This window comes from Setaria viridis, chromosome 6 (assembly GCF_005286985.2).
Source record: "Setaria viridis chromosome 6, Setaria_viridis_v4.0, whole genome shotgun sequence".
Classification (NCBI taxonomy): domain Eukaryota; kingdom Viridiplantae; phylum Streptophyta; class Magnoliopsida; order Poales; family Poaceae; genus Setaria; species Setaria viridis.
In genome coordinates, this window is record NC_048268.2 from 867,797 (window position 1) to 888,590 (window position 20,794).

At 42.2% G+C, this 20,794-nt stretch overlaps 3 protein-coding genes across 5 annotated transcripts; 1 reads left to right on the forward strand and 2 right to left on the reverse strand.

The window, feature by feature from the left end:
- LOC117859609 (disease resistance protein RGA5) lies at window positions 1–3,651 on the forward strand. 3 transcript variants are annotated; one of them, XM_072294378.1, is made up of 2 exons: window positions 1–897; window positions 1,472–3,651. In XM_072294378.1, exons 1-2 carry the CDS (start codon window positions 752–754, stop codon window positions 3,243–3,245), a joined length of 1,920 nt encoding a protein of 639 aa, XP_072150479.1. In that variant the 5' UTR covers window positions 1–751; the 3' UTR covers window positions 3,246–3,651. The 3 variants fall into 3 exon arrangements, with proteins under 3 accessions (XP_072150479.1, XP_034598640.1, XP_034598641.2); XM_034742749.2 differs by having other exon boundaries at window positions 1–757; XM_034742750.2 differs by having other exon boundaries at window positions 1–354.
- A 485-nt stretch (window positions 3,652–4,136) lies between these two features.
- Window positions 4,137–5,637, reverse strand: LOC117859985 (endo-1,3;1,4-beta-D-glucanase). Its single transcript, XM_072294525.1, has 6 exons — window positions 5,606–5,637; window positions 5,340–5,457; window positions 5,161–5,248; window positions 4,984–5,073; window positions 4,769–4,869; window positions 4,137–4,687 (listed from the first exon to the last, which is right to left on the reverse strand). Exons 1-6 carry the CDS (start codon window positions 5,635–5,637, stop codon window positions 4,547–4,549), a joined length of 570 nt encoding a protein of 189 aa, XP_072150626.1. The 3' UTR covers window positions 4,137–4,546.
- A 1,754-nt stretch (window positions 5,638–7,391) lies between these two features.
- LOC117859984 (endo-1,3;1,4-beta-D-glucanase) lies at window positions 7,392–9,930 on the reverse strand. Its single transcript, XM_034743187.2, has 7 exons — window positions 9,667–9,930; window positions 9,521–9,542; window positions 8,333–8,450; window positions 8,113–8,200; window positions 7,894–7,983; window positions 7,707–7,807; window positions 7,392–7,592 (listed from the first exon to the last, which is right to left on the reverse strand). Exons 1-7 carry the CDS (start codon window positions 9,887–9,889, stop codon window positions 7,455–7,457), a joined length of 780 nt encoding a protein of 259 aa, XP_034599078.1. The 5' UTR covers window positions 9,890–9,930; the 3' UTR covers window positions 7,392–7,454.
- Between the last annotated feature and the right edge of the window lie 10,864 nt (window positions 9,931–20,794).

Here is a 20,794-nt window from a genome sequence, read left to right on the forward strand (position 1 = left end):
GGTGAGGCCGTGCTTTACAAAGCACTTTCTCGGGTCGTTCGCATCTACGACTGTGAGGCCCTGAGAATTGAAGCGCCCTTCCTCTCTGACACCACCACAAGCTAGCAGAGCTGTAGAGCCAGCTTCCCAGTCGAGATGGCCGAACTGATGGCGAGCGCCGCCACGAGCGTGATGGGGTCCGTCATCGGCAAGCTGACTGCCATGCTCGGCGACAAGTACCAGTTCGCCAGAGACGTGGAGCAAGGGATCCGCTTCCTGAAGGATGAGCTGAGCAGCATGGATGCCGTGCTGCAGAAGCTCGCAGACAAGGACGACGACCAAATGGATCCAATGGATAAAGATTGGAGGAACAAGGTGCGTGAGCTATCCTTCGATATTGAGGATTGCGTCGATCGCTTCATGCTCAATCACAGCCATGGAGGTTCCAAGGCTAACTTTGTTCGCAAAGCCGTGCGTAAGGTGAAGATGTTGTGGGAGGACCAGGGCATAGCAGGGGAGATCCAAAAACTCAAGAAACTCGTGACAGAGCAGAGTGACCGGGCCAAACGCTACCCTGTGGGAATGCGGTGCGACTCACCTCAGCCGGTGCGCTTGGATCCTCGAGCAACTGCCCTCTTTTCAGGAGGCGAGGGATCCTGTGGGAATTGATGGTCCTCGCGAGGAAATCATCCAGCTATTACAAGTTGAAGAAAAGCAGCACAAGGTGGTGTCCATCTATGGTACCGCTGGGCAGGGGAAGACTACTCTAGCCATGGAGGTATACCGAAAAATCCCACAAGCATTTGATTGCAGGGCTTTCGTGTCTGTATCTCAGACTCTGGACCTGAAGAAGCTACTCAGAGATATATTGTCTCAAATAGTAAGCAAGAGCGAGTTTGACCAGTTGCAGTCGGAAAGGTGGGAGACGGAGCAGCTCATGCGCGAAATGATAGACTACTTAATTGGCAAGACCAGAATTACTTTCTTGTACTATAATAATTAGCCAGTTCATCTAGCTATGGCAATGTTGTGAGGTCTTTGTCGATCACATGAGCTCACCTAATTTATCGGCCATTTTACGGTTGTATTTTACGGACCCATTCGAGCATAAAACTACCACATATGCATTTGTTACATGACTTCAGCTGTTCAACATATCTACCAAAAGCCATCGCTAAATATCTTACAACAAGGTCAAGTCAACTGCCCATGAATGTAGGCGTATGTGGTTGGAGTTGGCCTGTACTATTGTGCGCAAATGATATTTGAGTAGAAAATTATTTACTCTATACCATCAAATAATTCCAGATTCAGTAAAATTATTTCTTGATAACTTCAACCATGTTTGTTTCGTATAGCCATTCTAAATATCCATAAAAATCTTCTTTAATCCGTCTCTTTACTTTTCTCCAATATCTTTCACCATGATATGCTCTATATGTTGAATAGTTATGATGGCCTCGTAACATGATTCCTCAACCAATGCATGCAGGTACTTCATCTTGATTGATGATATCTGGAATGTATCAGATTGGGAGCTTGTACAAGCTGCCTTACCTCGCAATGACAACGGAAGCAGAATAATTACTACAACACGCAGTAAAACAGTAGCCAAAACATGTGCTGGTACTGATGCACAAATGTACAAAGCAAAGCCACTTGGTGATGACGATTCTCGCAGATTATTCTTTAAAAGGCTATTTCACTCAACTGAACATTGTCCCCAAGATTTGATGGCAGTATCCAGTGATATTTTGAGGAAATGTGGGGGATTACCATTAGCCATAATCAGTATAGCTGGTTTATTAGCAAACAGAAGCAAAACCAAGGAAGTCTGGGTCAATGCATTGAAGTATATTTCTGCGGCAGTTGACAAAGATTCTCACATTGATAAAATGAAAAGAATTTTTCTGCTTAGTTACTTTGACCTTCCTCTTTATCTAAGGAGCTGTATGTTATATCTGAGCGTGTTTCCGGAGGATTATTTGATTGATTGTAGACGGTTGATATTGTTATGGGTAGCCGAAGGACTGATTCCTGGACAAGGCAGAGAAAATATGGAGCAGCTTGGGAGGAGTTACTTGAATGAGCTGATCAATAGAAGCTTGGTCCAACCAACCAAGGTTTGGGCAGATGGCGCAACAGTTAAAGAGTGCAGGGTTCATGATGTCATACTTGAGTTTATTGTATCAAAGGCTGTGGAGGACAATTTTGTTACTATATGGAATCGTAATGGGTTTTCTGAAAATTATTCTTCCAACAAGATTCGCCGTTTATCTATCCAACATGACATTTCTAGGCGGGCTGAAGAGATGGTGAAGATAAAAGAACATGCAGCTCATATTCGATCAATTAATATTTTTGACCCTAATTCAGTGCTGCTAATTAAAAACACCTCTATATTTTTAAGTAGCCAAGTCTTGCGAGTGCTGAATATAGAAGATCATGTTTGGGAGGAGTTAGTTGAAGATTACTGCTATTTAGGACATGTCAAAAGTTTTTGTCAAATGAAGTACTTGAGGTTAAAAATTTGGATATCACTATGGTTCGAACTCCCAAAAGATATAGAAAAGCTGCAACATCTAGAGACACTAGATCTTAGGGGTACCTGCATTGAAAAACTACCGGCTAGCATTACCCAACTGCAGAGATTAGTGCGTCTTCTTGTCAGTATTGAGGTAAAACTACCTGATGGGATTGGAAATCTGCAGGCATTGGAAGAGCTATCATCGATCAGTTTGGATTTTCAAACTGTCAAGTTTATCCAAGGGCTCGGCGATCTGACCAATCTGAAGGTACTTGGAATTAATTGGAAGCACACTTATGCAGGAGTACGTCGCGTGGACGTGGAAGACCACAAGGAAGCATGTATCTTGTCACTCTCCAAGCTTGTCACAACCCTTCGAGAACTGCAATTCATGCATGATGTTCCTGATGACGCACTTTCATTCATGGCTTCGTTTGCCTCATCTTTAACTCCACCACCCCTTCGGAGGCTCGTCTTTCACGAAGGTGGTGGATCAAGTGTCGTGCCCCATCAAATCATCAGCTCGCTAGTCAACCTGACCCACCTCAATATTGGACTAGTAAGCCAGGAAGGGATAAATATCCTAGCAAGTTTGCCCATGCTCCTCTCTATTACTGTTCGCGTTTCCTTTGAAGAGGGTAGTTCTGGAATCAGGTATACAATCAGCAGTCAAGGATTCCAGCGTTTAGTCAAGTTTAATTTCGACTGTTTTCATGATGGGGGGGGCGTTGGAGTTTGAGCCAGGAGCCATGCCAAAGCTCCAAAGGCTCGAGCTGTACCTGGTGGCACGGGGTCAGTTCAATTATGAGCAAGGCGCCCTCGTCCTTGGGCTGCAGAATCTGGCAAGCCTCAGACATGTTGCTCTTGGTATTAACTGTTATCCAGCTACTCCTGATGAGGTGCAGGATTTGGAGGATGACATCAGGGTTGCAGCAGGCGCCCATCCCAACCGTCCCGTGGTCCAGCTGGTCGGAAAACTAAATGAACATTGGATGACTTAGGGTGCAGCAGGCACCCAGCTACCTAGAAGCACAATGACCAAGTAAATGCATGGTGTGGAGAATAAATATCATTATCAATGATGATCTTTTTTTCTGTTTCAAGAGCACGTTGGAATTAAACAAGGTTAATTCGATTTGTTTTCATCTTAGTTTTTGCTTTATGACAACATGTGTGCGCATGCAGATTGGCCTCTCGAATCTATGGAGTGCTGATATGTGTTGCTTGATATGATGGTGTTGTGTTGAGGTGGGTTTGGGATGTGTGCTCGGAGCGAAGGCATTTGCCCTTCGCCGGGCCAACGATGCTGACGCCTGTTGGTGCCACATCCCTCTCTATTGACTATGAAGGACTGACTACGTTAAGCTCTTCCTCCATATATGGATTGTAGGTTGCTAGGTAGTTTTGAGACGTATGTTGATTTTAAAATCTTATGTTGTTTATCACTTACTGGATCTGTTTCTTCTTTCTTTCTTTTATATTTCCTTTTGATAAGGTTGTGTGTTGTTGCATAGGTGGCTGGAATCTAAGCTTTGTTCATCCAAAAGAAGATGATATAAAACAACCAGAAAGAAACAAGGGGGGGGGGGGGGCGGTTAATCTCCTTCCAAGGGGATTGGAGGGGATTTTGACTGGTATGGGATGTTTTGCAGGAGGATGTGCACCTCAACATAAGTAATATGGAATCTGTGGGTACACTTTTGGCAACATATCTTCAAACCACATTCTATGCAACAATAATCTTGTGCAAACCATACATAGCTATGCCCACCATTTCTAGAACGATGTTCAATAGACTACCATATGCATATGAACGCGCACGATGGATATTAGACACAAAACATAGTAGTAGTATAACTTGCACAAAACTACATTTATGATCTTTTGTATTTGAGCCAGGAAGTTCTTTCAAAACATAACCCACAAGAAAGCACGCACTGGTCTTGTTGTGCACTACACGTTAGGTGTTGCAATTGCATATAATCTCTTTTATTTATTTAGTTTGAACAACCGTGCATGGCTAGGCACTTCCGAAAGTCTTCACTTCAAGTACTTGTCAAACCAGTCCATCATTAGACCAAGAGCTTGCTCAACAGTTTTGACAGCAAAAGGGTCGGTGGTATTATATCTGCAAGCAAATCCATGTGCAACTCCTGGAAAGACCTTGGCGTAGTAGGGAATCTGCAAACAACCAATGCCACAAAAATGAGCTTTTCCAACTGATATATAGTATCCTCTATGACGGAATCACTAGGAACTCACCTCTGTTCTATGACGCAATACACTCACATACTGGTACACTAGTTTTGGCGGTGCGACTTCGTCATATTGAGCTCCAAGGATCTCGATTGGACATTTAACCTCTGTTTTGAATGGTCATATAGTTAGCATACGAAATTAAGCACTTAAGTTCAGTTCCAAAGACATCTCAATCGATGCTGTCTGGGAGGTTGCAAACACAAAGAAAAGGAGCAAACCTTTCATGTCATCAGTAGTCACAATGTAAGGATGAGAAATGGAAACTACTTTAACATCACTGGTTTTCCCCATCTCTACACTAAACTTTCCTGTCAGTTACGCGGCAATAGGAGATAAGAATTTTATGCTCTGTATGTTGCCTGAAGAAGGATTTTGGAAGCTGGAATTTCACTCACCACCCCAGCAATAACCTCCCACCCCGATGGACTTTCCTTCCTTTTTGAAAGCAGCAAAGAGTGGCTTGGCGTCTTTGGCAGCTTTTACCTGCCAGATCGATCGGATACTCAAATCAATATATTTTCAACTCATGATGCAATGAGCATAAGATGAAATTTGAAAGGGACATGGAACAGACCTGGGAGTGGAGCTTGATCCACTCTGAAATGTTTTTACTTGAGTCTAAATAATCTCCATTGAAGAAATCAGGCACCACAACAAAGTATCCAGCCTCGCTAACTTTATCGGCTATCTGTCTGCATCATTAAAAGATCAAGAAAGGGATGAACAATAGCTAGTACAGAGAGGGATTCTTGCGTCGTTGTACTCCAAACAAAATGCAATCTATCTCATATGAGAATTAACTTTCACCGGATTGTCTTTTTTGGGAAAAAAAAACTGTACTGTATTTTACTCTGTACAGAAGCACAAAGCATTGTTATGTTTTTTAAAAAAAGATAGTCAAATAAAATTTGCTCTAGTTCTTCAAAGTCTCTAAAATCATCTGTTGATATTTAAAAGCATTTTGCTATGGTTATGATTGCGTTGCTACTTGCTACAAGCATCATAAGGGAGTACTAAGCAGGAAAAATCGAAAGCATGCCAGCCGAATGATCTAGTTCTTCAAAGTCTCTAAAATCTGGAGAGATGCTAGTTGACCAAGAACAGAGCATTTTGATCTACGATAGTAAGCCAGAGTAGAGCAAGAAAGAACACAAAATTTGGGAATTAAAAGACCGTAGATATATTTATGTAGGTGCCTCGAATCCTGAGAAAATCAATCAAAAAGTGGAGAAAAATTTCCTGTCAAAACGTACGCCCAAATTGACTAGAAACTGCAGAAGTGTAGTACTACGGTCGAAACACCAACCGAAAACATCGGAGGCGAGGACGATGGCGTGGCTTGAGCTTGCGGCTGAAGGACCGAAAGGGCGATCAGAGGGGGGTGAATGGGAACCTATAAAAATTCTCAACAAGAACAAGGCCTATGTCCCAAATACAACCCCAAAGCACACAACACGTTGTATCGTCAAGATGACGCAAGTCAACTCGTGACAAGCTCACCCTAGGAACGATACACGTATCATATCATGACAAATCTCATGATTTTCAGACTTTGCTTGCTTTTTTTACAATTTAAAAATCATTCGGTCACACGTTCGTGATCGTGTTTCCTGAACAAGATGTTTGAAATTTCTTTTTATTTCATGGGTCAGGTCTCAAATTGGGTTAAATAATATGAATATCATTTTTCTACTCATTTTATTCTATAATTTGAATCACTTGCAGTTCAAATTTGACTTATACCAAAAATTTCCTTTAAATACAATTAATTAATTAAATATAGCAAACAAATTCAAAAATATACCAAATTTTAACATGGAGTACCACATGTTGTATGTGGGGAGTAGAAAAAATCTCAAGGTTAAAAGGGAAAAAAAACTTATTATTTGTCGAGTGTCAAAAAAACACTCGGCAAACCCCCCTCTTTGCTGAGTGTTTTTTTCTTGACACTCGGCAAAGTCCCTCTTTGCCGAGTGTTTTTTTTTGACACTCAGCAAAGCTCCTTGTTTGCCAAGTGTTTTTTCTTTGCCGAGTGTTTTTAGCTTGGCACTCGGCAAAGAGCTTGTTGCCGAGTGTCGAAAAAAACACTCGGTAAATTTGCGGTTTCCGTAGCGAGAGTAGTTTACAAAATCAGGCATCATGACGCAACAATCAATGAAAATCAAGAAGCAGAAATATGACAGTTATTTTGAGTAGTTTTTAACATGATCATCTAAAGTTTGTCTCTTTCATTGGCATAGTTGGCCACTTCCTCGTCCGAGGCCACCATTGATCATGCATTCATGCCTAGGGAAATCCGGCCCAAGTGTACAGTCCAATAGCCCATATGCAAAGAAAATCCGAATCGACTAAACCTACTGCGATCCTAGCCGCCTCCGATCTCCGAGAGGATCCTCAGCATGTTGCTGCACTGTTTGTAAGGGCGCTTTGCTTCACCCTACGGGTTTGGTGCATAATTCTCGAGCTGCAATGTTCAAGTTTGCACAAAGAACGAGCACATATGCGATGTAGCGGGGTGTGTATTCACCTTAAATAGAGGGCATATTTTAAAGTGTGTGGGATCCAATATTGGTCAACTTGACAAGAACAGATATTCACTGCTGTGCAAATTTTTTCCATCTGGATGTACGAAAATATTATTCTTATTTATTTATTCGAAACAGTCATGTGCAGATAAGACATGTCTTCACTACAAGTATTTGTGGAACCAGTCGAGCATGTAAGCAAGAGCTTTTTCAGCGCTTTTAACAGCGAACGGGTCGGTGGTATTGTATCTGCAAGCAAATCCATGGGCAACTCTTGGGAAGATCTTGACAAAGTACTCAATCTGCAAGAGAGGTAATGTCATATAAACGGGTGAGGTTCTGCCAAGAAAAATTCACATGTGCAGGTGCATTGGTATTGAGTGCCACTAAACCCAGCAAGAAGCCAAGAAACTCACATCCATTCTTTCACGCAATTCTTGCTCGAACTGACGCACTTGTTCCTGCGGTGTGATTGTGTCGTTTTGAGCTCCAAGGATCTCAATTGGCCATTTGACCTCTGAGTTTTAAGTGAGCGCAGTTAGCACACGAACAGAATACTAGTCATACACAGTGTGCCTAATAAGTATGGTAAGAAACACACACCTTTCATATCATCAACAGTCACATATGCAGGATGAGAAAGGACAACTACTTCTGTATCGTCAGTTTTTGCTATCTCGGCGGCAAATTTTCCTGGCAAATAATCAGAAAAAAGGTAGAAATTAGCATGTTTTATGTCTTGCCTGAAGAAGAATATTGAAAAATAAAATTCCAGTAGGGCCAAGCTACTGAATTGTAGTGATTGCTGTCGATTTCACTCACCCCCCCAGCAGTAACCTCCAACCCCAATAGATTTTCCTTCGTTTCTCAAAGAAGCCAAGAGTGGCTTGGCATCTTGAGCAGCTGTGACCTGTAGGATCGATCGACATTGCAATCAATTTATTTGCAACTAATGATGCAATGCAAGATTTTGTTAAAGATTCGTTATGTTATCATTTGACTAGAAATTGAAATTAATTATCCCCGGTGAACATGAACTTACTGGGGAGTGAGATTTGATCCATTCTGAAAGGATTTTACTGTCGTTGTAAGGATCGCCGTGGAAGAAATCAGGCACCACAACGTAGTATCCTGTTGCGGCAACTTTATCGGCTATGTTTCTGCATTATTACACAAGCACTGGTACTAATTATATTTTAACTAGCGAACAAGGCTGAAGTGCCATGTCATTTTAGTTTCTAAAACAGAGCCGAACATCGTTTAAACAACTAAATTAAAGTAGATTGCCGCGGTAACGGCCTCTCTGCTGCTTTGGTCAGGGATTTATTTACTGGTAACTGGTTTAAATTACTAGAAGTTTGAGCTGAAATCATTTTGAAATAAAATTGGGCCTATTTTCTCGGTTTGTAAGTGTTTCTGAGAGGCAAAGCAAGCTGCCATGTTTGATGACAGACCTATCCATACCAGAACTACAATCAAGTCTTCCAAAAGGCTAAAACTTCATGTTTCCAGTCATTAGTGCAATATAGTGTTTCAATAATGTGAGTGTAAGTAGAAATATAAAAAAAAACCATACATTGCCCAAACAAAAAACTCCAGTTCATCAAGCTGAAAACAGCTGACTACACCATGGAGCTTCCTATGTGTTTTACTAGTTTTTGGGAAGCAAGGATATCCCTGTGTATAATCTCTTTATACTTGTTATTAAGTCACAAAAGTTTCATCTTAATGTTTCTATCTGATTCTATTTCCATCTTGTTTTTAAATAAAAAATCTCATGTTCTACCATGTTTCAGGAAAGGAAACGTTCACTTATCAACTCTTAACTATTGCCATGCTCTGTTTTTCATCTCATTGTGCCTGTCCGGTTTTCAATCTCCAACTTTAAAACTTTCTAAAAGACTACCTTCAACTCAGAACAAAACCAGGGTGCTTTTGGATGATGTGGCCTGGTTTTGTCTGCTGGTGTATGCATGTGTACAAGTAGTACACTGATCAGTACAAAACAGCAAGCAAAATACAATAACTGCTGGGACAATATAATATAACATCCTCTAATTTCCCTTCTTCCACCTCTCTCTCCCCCTCAAATTAATTTTTTAGCAACTTCGTTCATCAGCATACTAGGATTCCATCATTTCTTTGGGAATCGCGTTGTTTCCTATATTTTTGTGCTGTATTAGAAATCGTAAGGAACTTGAATTCAAGAACTTAAAACCATTTTTTATACCTCAGTATAGGTGCCTCGAACCCTGAAGAATATTTGTCGAAAGAACAGAGAATATATTTCAGTCAGACAAACCACAAAAATAACCATCAACCAAACTGAACGTAAATTTGCACTAGAGGAGTGTGAAGCTGGCCGGCTGGACCAACCGTAGACATCCGAGGCGAGGACGATGGCACGTATGGACATGGAGGGGCCGGTGACATAGGCCCTGAACCCCCCTGGAAGGTCGTCTACAACCTTGCCAGCTTCAACGCCGCGCAACGACAGGTCCGGCGGGTTGTCGAGGCACTGCGAGTGCTCGTCGTGAACGGTCGCCGCCGCGACTAGCACCACGGCGAGGCAGAGGAAGAGCAGTGCGGCGGAGCTCATGGCGCTTCGACAGGAGGTTCTCTTGCTAGGTTGTCTCCACCGCTGCTGCGTTGCGTTTGTTTATATAGCACGAGGGCCGACGGCATGGTAGGCTAGGTTGCCTCCACGTCGCCGTCCGGCGGCCGGCTGCTTTTTCTACACGAAAGCGAGCGGAACGGAAGCTGAAAGCGCTCGATGAATTTGAGTGAAATACTCCATGTGGTATCTCTGGTGTACAGTTCATGTACTACCACTAGCCTTTATAAGCCCTCCTGTAGTTCTGCTCTTAGGTGGTCCATTAAGCAAAGGATTTGAGCCCTTGGACGCGAAGCTCCTCGCCGATCTATCTCTTGTTTCTACGGCAAAAGTACATGGAAGGCTATAACTTTGGCCGTGATTAGGACATCAATATGAGTTCTGACTTTAGGTCGTCTGACAAAAAATATGAGGAATTTTTGTAAGAGGGGGTGTTTGGTTTCTCGAGCTAAAGTTTAGTTCGTGTCACATCGAATATTCGGAGGCTAATTAGGAGAACTAAATATAAGTTAATTATAAAACTAATTGCACGTATAGAGGCTAAACGACGAGATGAATCTATTAAGCCTAATTAATCCATCATTAAAGCAACACATTGTCAAATCATGGACTAATAAGCTTAATAGATTCGTCTCGCCGTTTAGCCTCCACTTATGTAATGGGTTTTGTAAATAGTCTACGTTTAATACTTCTAATTAGTATCTAAACATTCGACGTGACGGAGGCTGAAGTTTAGGGTGAGGAGCCAAAAACCCCGGAAGTTTATGGTTCGTTCGTTGACATTTGTGGCAATGCTGTCCTTCCAGGCACATTGACATTTATATTTCGTACATAACTAGCAAGATGGAGATGGCCCGACGCAATCTGTGTGGCTAGTTTTAGTACCCTTCAATGCAAATTCTCATTTTTTTCCTCAAGCCAAATTAAGTAAAATTTATTCGAAAACAATTACACAAAAGGTGCAGTCCCAATGAATTCATGCCGTAAGAAACGATTTCTCGCGCAGCTTCTGTTTGGCAACTTCCGATGCCCATCAGCACAATGTTGAGTCTACGGCGCGCGCTGCAGCGCCCCGCGGCGCACGACGCGGAGGGTGGGTCTCATGTGACCCCTATTTTAAGTACAGGGCTGGATACCGAGACGTATCTGACATGAAAGTTATATCACAGGACGGGCATAGTCTACGTAATAAGATAGTAACTTGTCGAGGATCAGGAAAAGTACTTGTAGCAATCAGAGTAGGACTCGCCTAGTCGAATCCGACTAGTATTCATGTAAACAATTGACCTTAACCCTGCCCCCAGCAATATAAGGCGAGGTAGGGATCCTCTCTAAAGTAATTCAATCCAATCAACACACAGGATGTAGGGTATTATGCAATCTAGCGGTCCGAACCTATTTAAATCGTGTGTCTGTGTTCACTTTCGAGTTCCTAATCTCGGCGAGCCCCGTTAACTAAAACACTACTTCGGGCACCCCCTCGGTGGGTTGCCGGGTCTAAACACCGACAACCCCACCATGTGCTGGCCCACGCATTTTTTTTTCTTTTCAATTATTTTTTCTATACCAAATAAATATTGTATATACATATAAATTTTGCATAATTTTTTTAACAACATTCTCTCAAAAGTTATGACAAATATTATGCGTATAAGTTATGTATATCATGAAAGTTGTATTACGAAATTTATCACCTAAATTGTTGTTATGAAAAAAGTTATGCGTACAAATTGTGCATATAGGTTACAGCTTTCTAAAAACACTAGGATCGTGCCAGTGCGTTACTACGGGCAACAAATATTTATATTGAAATACACATAGTAACTTGCAACATCAATCCAAAACAAGACATTCAACACTCCATTTATGGGTTTAACGTACTTTCCAATTATATTGTTCTGTTATAGTCTCAGCTGTGAATTTAATGAGCTAGAAATCAAGCTTTCTTTTAAGTTTCACGGATTTCAGACCGAGTTGAGTTGGACTACCTTTTGCTCAAACTGTGATTGTCCCTATAAATTATTTTAATTAATCTGTTTGATATGCAACTCAAAAGAATAGAGCTAATATATGTACTTAGCATGGCCATCCTGTTAAACATAATTGTTGCCATGAAAATAATGCATTATGTATTACTCCCTAGCTACTTTGTAGTGGTCAATATCAAATATCTTCTTGACGACCTGACAGACTAAGTGGCCAGATGGGATGATCTTCAGTCCATCCGACAACGAAATTTTAGATCTATTGCCATTAGCAATATATAGGCTTGGCATATCTCATGCATTCACAAAGAAATCTGGACTGTATAAGAGTACCTTCCTTGAATGATCCACTGAGCGATTATTACTTGTGCCATGCATTCACAAAGAAATCTGGACTGTATAAGAGTACCTTCCTTGAATGATCATTACTTGTTCAACCTGCTTAAAGAAAATGATTATTTGGCCTAACAGTAAGGTTACAACACGAAAATAAAGCTAACAAGTTGGAGGTAAATTCAGTTAGGAAATTTGAGATGCCGTAGATTTAGGTAATTGTAAACTGATCAATCCTCAGGTTGGAGACAACTACTGTGCAATTCAGGTAATTGTAAACTGATCAACTACCAATTGTTCAGATGCCGCAGAGGTCCATCTAGCAGTCAGGTATTTTAGTCCATCTGACCACAAGAATGAAACTCACCTGGAGCCCTGGGTGACAGCGTCCCCGTTCTCGTGCTCCTGGCGGCACGCCGACAGGGTGGCGTAGGCGTTCACCTCTTGACCAGCGCGCTAGGCCTTGACCTCTTGATGTTCAATATCTAGGTCTGACTGTAAAAAAGATCAATAGATATATTAGATATATCGGTGTTGTCATTACATTACAATGGTAATCTGATACCTTACATGCATACTCTGACATGTAGTTTGTAGCATTAGGCTTATAATAGTTCTCCATCAATATTAGTGGGTCATAAAACTGATAAAAATGGAGATTAAGGAGTACTGCACACTATCTTCAGTATATATAAAGAACATGATAATCTGAAACTTCCCAACTGAACATCATCGCTGACTGATCAAGTTCGTTACTGAATCATAAACTATGAATGTGAGGCCTGTGTCTCTGAAGCAAGATCGCTACACATCATTGCTGGCTGAAACCAGTCAATCAACAGAGTCTAGCACATGGGAAAAAAAAAGCAAAGAGTAATAACTTGGTGAATAACAAAACATCGTCAGAAAAGAAGAAAAGAAAAAGGAGCGGATGAAATTCTTAGCAGAACAATATAATGTATGGAATACTCCATCAGTGTACTTTCATCATGGTCGACATGTTCAATACATAAGCATTTCCATGTCTCGATTTTATCAGTCTAGCTCGTATTTCACTCACATAAGGGGATTTTTTACCAAGCAAAAGCAGCAAAAGACCATGAAACCTTATTATTACTGACAGGATATGAAAATACCATATGTATGTGGGGAAAAGGATGCAGACTCCAAATTGGTCCCTGCCATGAGCTGTGTAGCCACCCAGCCATCCCCATATATTTTCTTCAGGTTTGAACACAATACTGGTTGCTGCACTTCCCAGGATGGGTACTTGTGGAGGCCATGCTAATTAGCGATCAATACCTGTTGCCTGCACGAACATAATCCCAAGCTTTAAAAATGATATTTTCATAAAATTGAGTCAGAAGCAGGTCTATATAAAAAATGTGTAACTGACGTACAAGTGATTTGCTTGGCTAATGCAGGGAGCCCATGTATGATAGCGAAACAAAATTATAGCACTTTGGAATTGTGCGTTACAATACATGAAAAACAATTATAGTACATGCTCATGCCTTCATCGAAGACATTCTCGTGCCACTTAGTTTTTTTAGGAGAGATTGAAAGCACTAAGAATATTTTTCACAAAGTTTAGTACTTAAAACTTCCAATTGATAAATTTCAGCAATCTTGGTAACAATCGCTCTTCCAAATACTATTGTACTGTTAGTTGACCATTGTGCCCTAATAGTTAAACTTCCCCATAAGACCATAGTAACAGCAAGTAAATAAACATGCATGTAATCTTTCATTGTGGCCAAAACTCCTTGAATTCTTAAAAAAATGATTGGCTCTGATGTCACACCCGGTTTTAAAACAAAACCAAGTGCTATCTATATGTATGTCAGGATCTAGTTTCATATATTGTAACATCATTAGTGAATAACAACAACAGTATCACGTAAAAAGATAAAAAAAAAGACTTACAAGACTATCAGAGACACACAGCTTAAATATTGGAAACGTAGGCTCCAAACTTCACAGGCACTCAACTGGGGGTTGCGTACGCCTAGAACTCAGCACCATCTTCACAATGACTTCATAGCAGCTTCATCTTCTAAGCAACGTTGATTATAGCAAGGGTGAGCACATGTCGTACTTAACAAGTGTGGGGAAGATATGAATGCAAGGTTTAAACAAGGAAAGGCTGACTGGTTGACTGCATTAAGCATTTTTAGTTGGTCAAATTTTATTAGCACCTGATTACTAAGGTATAAGTATGTACCAACCCACAATTAAGCATAAAGCACCAACATTATCCAAGGAACCATAATTTATTCTCATCTTTAAGTTCAATTATCATGTGAGGGTCCAGGCCATTCTTAACTGTGAGCACGGCTGATATATCAGTTTTACACTCTGCAGAGGTTGCACATCTTTGCCCACAAGTCGTGTAAAAGTTCAAAAGAGCTTTAGACCCAATCATGCTGTGCTGATCAGGCACAATACTACACTTCCGAGGTGTGATTGCATAGGAACGCTACAAGGCCTTTATAAAGATTCTCAAGTAAGTGGTAACCCGCTAAGGTTTTCGGATCAGTAGTGTGCATAAACCCCTCTCAGGACTGCGAAGCTTCCATAAAGCAGATCAGTCTAAGGGGCGGGTTATACACCATCAACCGCCACCCCTTTTACCCTTTCGGTAAGATTACCCCGGATTAGAGTCTCTAATTAATTAGCTAAGATAAGAGCCACGATAGTTCTCGTGGTTGTACTGTTTTTCTGGGTGGTTCTCCATGTTCCGATTAAATCAAGTGATCTTGTATTAATACGCGTATAGCATAAATAAAAGTCATGATTAATATTTAAGTTCATTAAGATCATCATAACCAAGTATAGCAGCTAAGCATAGCTACCCAACAGAATCATAAACCTAGGTTGACAAGGAATGATTATAAAAATTAGGCAAACCTTAATAGGACCCATCAAATTAAATGCAGGCATATGCAATAGTGATTAATAAAGTTATTGGGACAAAAGCACAAGAACACACTTACTTTTCTCCAACGACAAGTTACTCTTATTGCTCTTCGGTTCTTGCTCTCTTGAAACTCTTACTCTTCAAAGCTTCTGAACAACGATCCTTCTACTCTAAGCAAACATCGGCAACAAACAAACAAGTACAACTTAAAACAATAAAAAAAAGACTTTAAAAAAGCGTACTAAAGGACAAGGCTTGATCTAAGGGAGCGCTAAGAACGAAACTATCGAGACGCTTGATTCATAAAAGAAATAAAGACTATATGTTTGTTTCATGTTAATTAAATAAAATATGCACATAGGTTATTTTAGAGAAATACCCTATTTGGAATTAAGCAAGTTACATTCAATTATTAAAAATACGGTAAACTTAATTATATTTTATTTTAAAATATTCAAGTACGAGTTATGTCAATTTAACAATTAACTTTAAAAAGAGTATAAGACATCCAATCCAATAACTTTGTATTTCGTGTTAAACAAGATTATTGAAAACACGGTAAACTTGATTATATTTTATTTATAAATATTCAAACGCGAAAGGTACGGGCTAAACAAGATTATAGGGACCTAAACGCGATTAATCGTAGACTACAAGGGTTAGCAAGAAAGATTACCAAGACACAAAGAATAGAGCCGCGAAAAGCTGAAAACTCGGGGTTAGATCTGCAAAAGGTCAAGGCTTGGATTAGATTGCAAGGATCTGGAAAGTTTGAGGTTTATTCTGTGAAACTGCAAGACACAAGAAGGAGCATAAGAATTACAGGATTTTCATGGGCTTCTTCGCAAAACGGAGCCTTATCTTCTTCTTCCAGCTCCTGCTCGCTCCGCTCGTGTGGCCGATCAGATTATCGGCGGCGGTTGCTGGCCGGGCCAAGGGGGCAGGGCGCGCGCGGCTGCGGCGGCGGTGGCGCGCCGGCGCAGCAGGCGGCCAGGAAAGCAGCGCAGGCAGCGGCTCGGCGCAGGGGCAACACAGGCGGCGGCGGGCGCGGTTAAGCAGAGGCGAGAAAAGGCGGCGGCGGCGATTTGAGAGGCGGCGGCGCTTGGTGGGGCGAGGAGGCGGAAAAGGGTGGGGAAAGGGGCTCTGGTGGCGGCGGGGCGTTTTATAGGGGCGGAGGAGGGAGCTGAGGCGGCGGCCGGCCATAAATGGCGGCGATTTGGTGCGGGCGGCCGTTTCTGATGGGGAGAGGAAACGAGGGGGCGAGGCGGCGCGTGCGCGGGGGAAGGGGAGCGGGTGCGGGACGTGGAGCAGCGCGGGAGATGGAGCGGTGCAGAGGACGCCGGGGAGGAGCCGCGACGCGGCGGCGGCCGGTAGAGATCGAGCAGCAGGAGCGGTCGGATGAGCGCCTGGCCTGAGGAAGAAGAAAAACCTGCAGGTGGGGCCCACCTGGCAGTGGAAGGGAGAGAGGAGGAGAGATGGCGGGCCAAGCTGGGCCGGAAGCTGGGCCACGGGGGAGAAAGATGGGAGTTGGGCCGGTGCAGGGTGGAAAGAGGGAAAGGGAGGTGGGCCTGTGGGAAAGGCCAGATGGGCCGGGCGAACGGAAAATAAAAGTGGACCGCGGTCTGGTTGGGCCGATTTGGGTCGGGCCCAAGGCTCGGCCCAAAAGGAAAAGAAAAGATAGATTATTTTCAGAAATTATTTCACGTGGGAATATATATCCAGAAAATTCTAGATAAATAATTTAAACCACGAAAAATATTCTGAAAATCCCAAAAATTTAAGAAAAAATCCCATGAGGAATGTAAATAAAATATTTGGAGCTCATGAAAAAGGATTTTAGAACTATCCCAAAATTGGATTAAGCTCAAGAAAAAAAGAGAATAAATTCCAGTAATGGCTGAAAAATTCTCAGAAGGGTTTAGACAATGTCTAAATGCATTTTTGAAACTTTTTTACTCAAGAAACATCAAGATGCAACGGCATGAATGCACAGATAGAAAACAACAACCTTATTTAATTCCAAAAACAAATAATTATTTTTCCTATACTAAATTTCCTATGAAGAAAATAAATATTAGGAAAAATTTAATTATAAAAAATTATTGTTTAATTATTTCTTTTTAATCATATTCTAAAATTCAAAAATTTCAAAGGTATGACATCTAAGTACTCTAATGAAACCAGTTTAGAAAATACAGTTCAGTAACCTGCTCTTATGAAGACTGCATATGAAAAAAATAGTACCTTCCGAGGGTTACACCTACATAACATCAGTGAGAGATACTTAGCTTCTAGCATACACATGTTCAGAAGCAGTTCTTTGCAGGCCAATAAGGCATCCATTAAAATACTTAGCACCATGCATTGCTTTGTGTCAGGTTGTCCCGGTACAAAATAGAAAAAAATATTTTTCATTTAGCAAACATGTCAGAGAAGCAAAATTCAGAAATGATGTGCAGTGTCACCAACAGGTCAAAAAAGTAAGGACAATCTATAATTGTGGTCATGAAATTATGCATCATCCGCGAACACAAAAGCCAGTCATCAACTATTTACATGGTAACCCTGAATTATTTAGATTTACTTCCTACATGCATAAAAATAAACCTCTCATGATTTCGTTGGACATCACATATCAAAAGGGAGAAAAATGAAACCTAAGACAATTGAATCATAATGATTTTTTTCTATGTGGAAGTAGATAATTTCCTTATCTTTCAGACAGCCACTCCAGAAACTAATCATACAATCAAATTTAGTTAGAAATTTAGAGCATGCTAGCACAGAACAATAGGAGCTATGAATTTACACATGCTAGCTGTAGATTGTCTAGAAAAATCGAAAACCAAATACTTGATGCCAGCAGATCTAAAGAATCATTGTGTTTTAGGAACACCCACCGATCGGAGCAGGCAACAACGGAGCTGCCTTGGGGCCGCCATCGACTTGGAGCTCCTTGTTGAGCCGCACAGAGAAGGAGCGGCAGCGGCGTCATCGTGGGGGTGTGTTGAGCGCAGGGAAGGGCCAATTTTGATTCTGGGTAGGATGACGTACAAACGTAGGGCAAAGCGGATGGGAGGGAGCAATTTTCCCGTGCGTGGAGAGAAGACTGATTGATCCAAGGGTGGAGGCTGTGTTCCGCATAGAGAACCGTGAAATGGAGGGCCGAGGTTGCTTGGAGCGAGGGCCATCGGGCGACGACGGTCATTTGACGGACCATAGAAACGTTGCCCGTTTGGTTTTTTAGGAGTAGAGAAAATTCGAAGTTATTCTTACAAATTGTACCTAAAAGTTGTACACCTAATTTTTGTGCGCTATTGAAGTTGTGCTAAAAAGTTATCTCATAAAAAATTATATTATAGAGTTATGCATCGTATTTATATGTATAAGTTATGATTTCCACAAATGGAAAGTTGTGGGATTTAAAACTTTCCCAAAATGGAATGTTTGGGGGGAAGGAAGGAGCTGTCTAGATTCGCTCGCCAGGAGGGCTCCTAGTGCGCGAGCGCTAATTAGCACTGCGCGCCTATCAGCATGTTATTTTTTAAACAAACTGGGCAGGAGAGCTGCCGATTATATTAAAAAGAAGATGAAACCCGGGCAATACAACTAATGGAAAAAAATAACGAGTTGAATTGGGACATCAACACACGTTGAACTCAACTCAACTAACGAAACAACTCATGCCGATTCGATTGAGACATCGACACGAGTCGCAACAACTCTAACTAGTCAGATTGGGATATCAACACAGGCCGCACAACGTCATCACACCACTCAACTCAAACTTAGCACCACCACCACCACCACCACCAAGAACTCTTCCGCATTCTTGGAGATCCAGCCCCACTTCCAACTCTTCTGCATGTTCTTCTGTGTCAAGCCGTAGCCTAAGAGGGAGCACACAGTAGTCGGAGGGGTTGGAATCCAAATGAGGGAGAAGGTGAAGGGCCTCTATTTGGAGTACGAGTTGATTGACTCGCATTCTGGGTGGAAAGAGAGGTGGTGCTATATTGGCAACTATGAGCCCAAACTCCCTAAGGTGACAGGCCACCGCCCGACGTGGAACAATAGGTGGCTAGATGTGCCAAGTCACAGAGATTATTTGCAACTACCTGACCTTCTTGATAGAATTGCCAGATTGAAACAATAAGGTCTAACGAGAGTTGGGGTAGCCTTCAGCTTCATAAAGAGGCGAGGTAAGCCCCTGCAATTGCGGTGCACATGGGGCTACGACTACTTGAGCCCCAATGATCCATCCCGGATGTCACCAAAAGAACTCACCATGGATGAGATCATGGAGCAGTTCAGGTGCTTGTTCAAGCATGCCAGCAAGTGCCTGTTCAAGCATGCCAACAAGACCCCAACGATTGTGCAGGATCATTGCACTGCCAACCCACCAAGCAATGTAAGTACCCGTGGCCACAGCCCTCAAGTACTAATTGTTGTATCTATTGATGTTCTGACTTGTCTTCCTATGCAGGAAGATGTACACTTGTTTTGCTCTGCTCCTCCTCCTCCTGGATCAAATGACTCTGATGCCGCTCCACACGTACACACGGCTACAAGTGTATAGAGAGAAGTCGAGGGGGAGTAAAAGGAAATTGAGTCTTTCAGCAGCTCCTACTCTGAAGCTACTAAAGAATTCATGCTCAAAGCCCGGCCATTAGACAAGGCTGGGTCTTCCTCCGGGTCACCAAAGCATGCGGCTGATGATCTGGAGGCTAGACTGGCGGCACCGCCAAAGCGACGCTCTGCTCTTGCAGTGTTTCTTGCTCGCCGTTGAGTTTTTTGAGCTTCAGTTTCTTTTCCGACGATGTTGATGGTGAGCTTATCCTACGAGATGTCATCTCGGTGACGTTCATGTCATGGATTCCTTTCTTGTTGCTCTTCATCTTCTCCTTCTTGCGCATCAACAAGGGTGAAGAGTTCCCGCTCCGGAGAATAGCTTCCTGAACTTAACGTGATGACCTCTGTGGAGCCATCTTTTTTGTAGATGGGAGACAAAAGAAGTTCCCTTCTAGTACAGGAGGGTATCAAGGTAGGCAACAAGGTGTGACTCGTCATTCTTTGCGAGAGCAGGTGGCTTCATGTTGGCCCAGTAGATGAATCTGTCTTGTGGAGTTGAGGTAATCACAAGGCCTTGTTGTGGGTCTGATAATGGAGTCCTCTCATCCGGATTCGAGTAGCAGTAAAGGTCCTCGATCCAATCCATGTTGAATTGTGATCTGGATAGGGTAGCTTGATAGACAATACCCGTGTTTCGGAGTCCGAACGCGAATCGACTTGAGTCATAGACCGATTCGCATGATGGCTTAAGCGCCGGCTCATGAAAACCAGTCCGGCTAGTGGGAGAAGTTGAGCTGTACTCGGACTAGTCCCCCCAGCCTCTGACTAAGTCAAGAATTGAAAATTCGCTGAATTTCTCGACGAGATCCTCCAAAGCTTGGCGCTGGAGGTTGATGGTATGCTGTTTCTTCTCTACGACCGACACAATGTGGCGGTGGAAGTTTCCAACACCATCTGCAACGCAAACCCAGGAGCTGAAGACGAACGTCGCGTCTGCTTTGAACGCGATGGTGGACTTGATGATGACTTGGGCCATCGAGTTCGTTAGTGGATTCTCAGCGAGAGCCCTTATTTCGTGTGCCA

Bases quoted from the DNA above. Each gene is read 5' to 3' on its own strand.
- LOC117859609 (XM_072294378.1), top strand. From the start codon at position 752: ATGGAGGTATACCGAAAAATCCCACAAGCATTTGATTGCAGGGCTTTC. The intron at 898-1,471 runs GTGGGAGACGGA...CAATGCATGCAG, and splicing joins GACCAGTTGCAGTCGGAAAG to GTACTTCATCTTGATTGATG.
- LOC117859985 (XM_072294525.1), bottom strand. From the start codon at position 5,637: ATGCTTTGTGCTTCTGTACAGAGTAAAATACA. The intron at 5,458-5,605 runs GTACAGTTTTTT...TTAATGATGCAG, and splicing joins TCTGTACAGAGTAAAATACA to ACAGATAGCCGATAAAGTTA. The intron at 4,870-4,983 runs GTTTGCTCCTTT...CATTCAAAACAG, and splicing joins GACTACTGATGACATGAAAG to AGGTTAAATGTCCAATCGAG.
- LOC117859984 (XM_034743187.2), bottom strand. From the start codon at position 9,889: ATGAGCTCCGCCGCACTGCTCTTCCTCTGCCTCGCCGTGGTGCTAGTC. The intron at 8,201-8,332 runs GTAAGTTCATGT...TCGATCCTACAG, and splicing joins GGATCAAATCTCACTCCCCA to GTCACAGCTGCTCAAGATGC. The intron at 7,808-7,893 runs GTGTGTGTTTCT...CTTAAAACTCAG, and splicing joins GACTGTTGATGATATGAAAG to AGGTCAAATGGCCAATTGAG.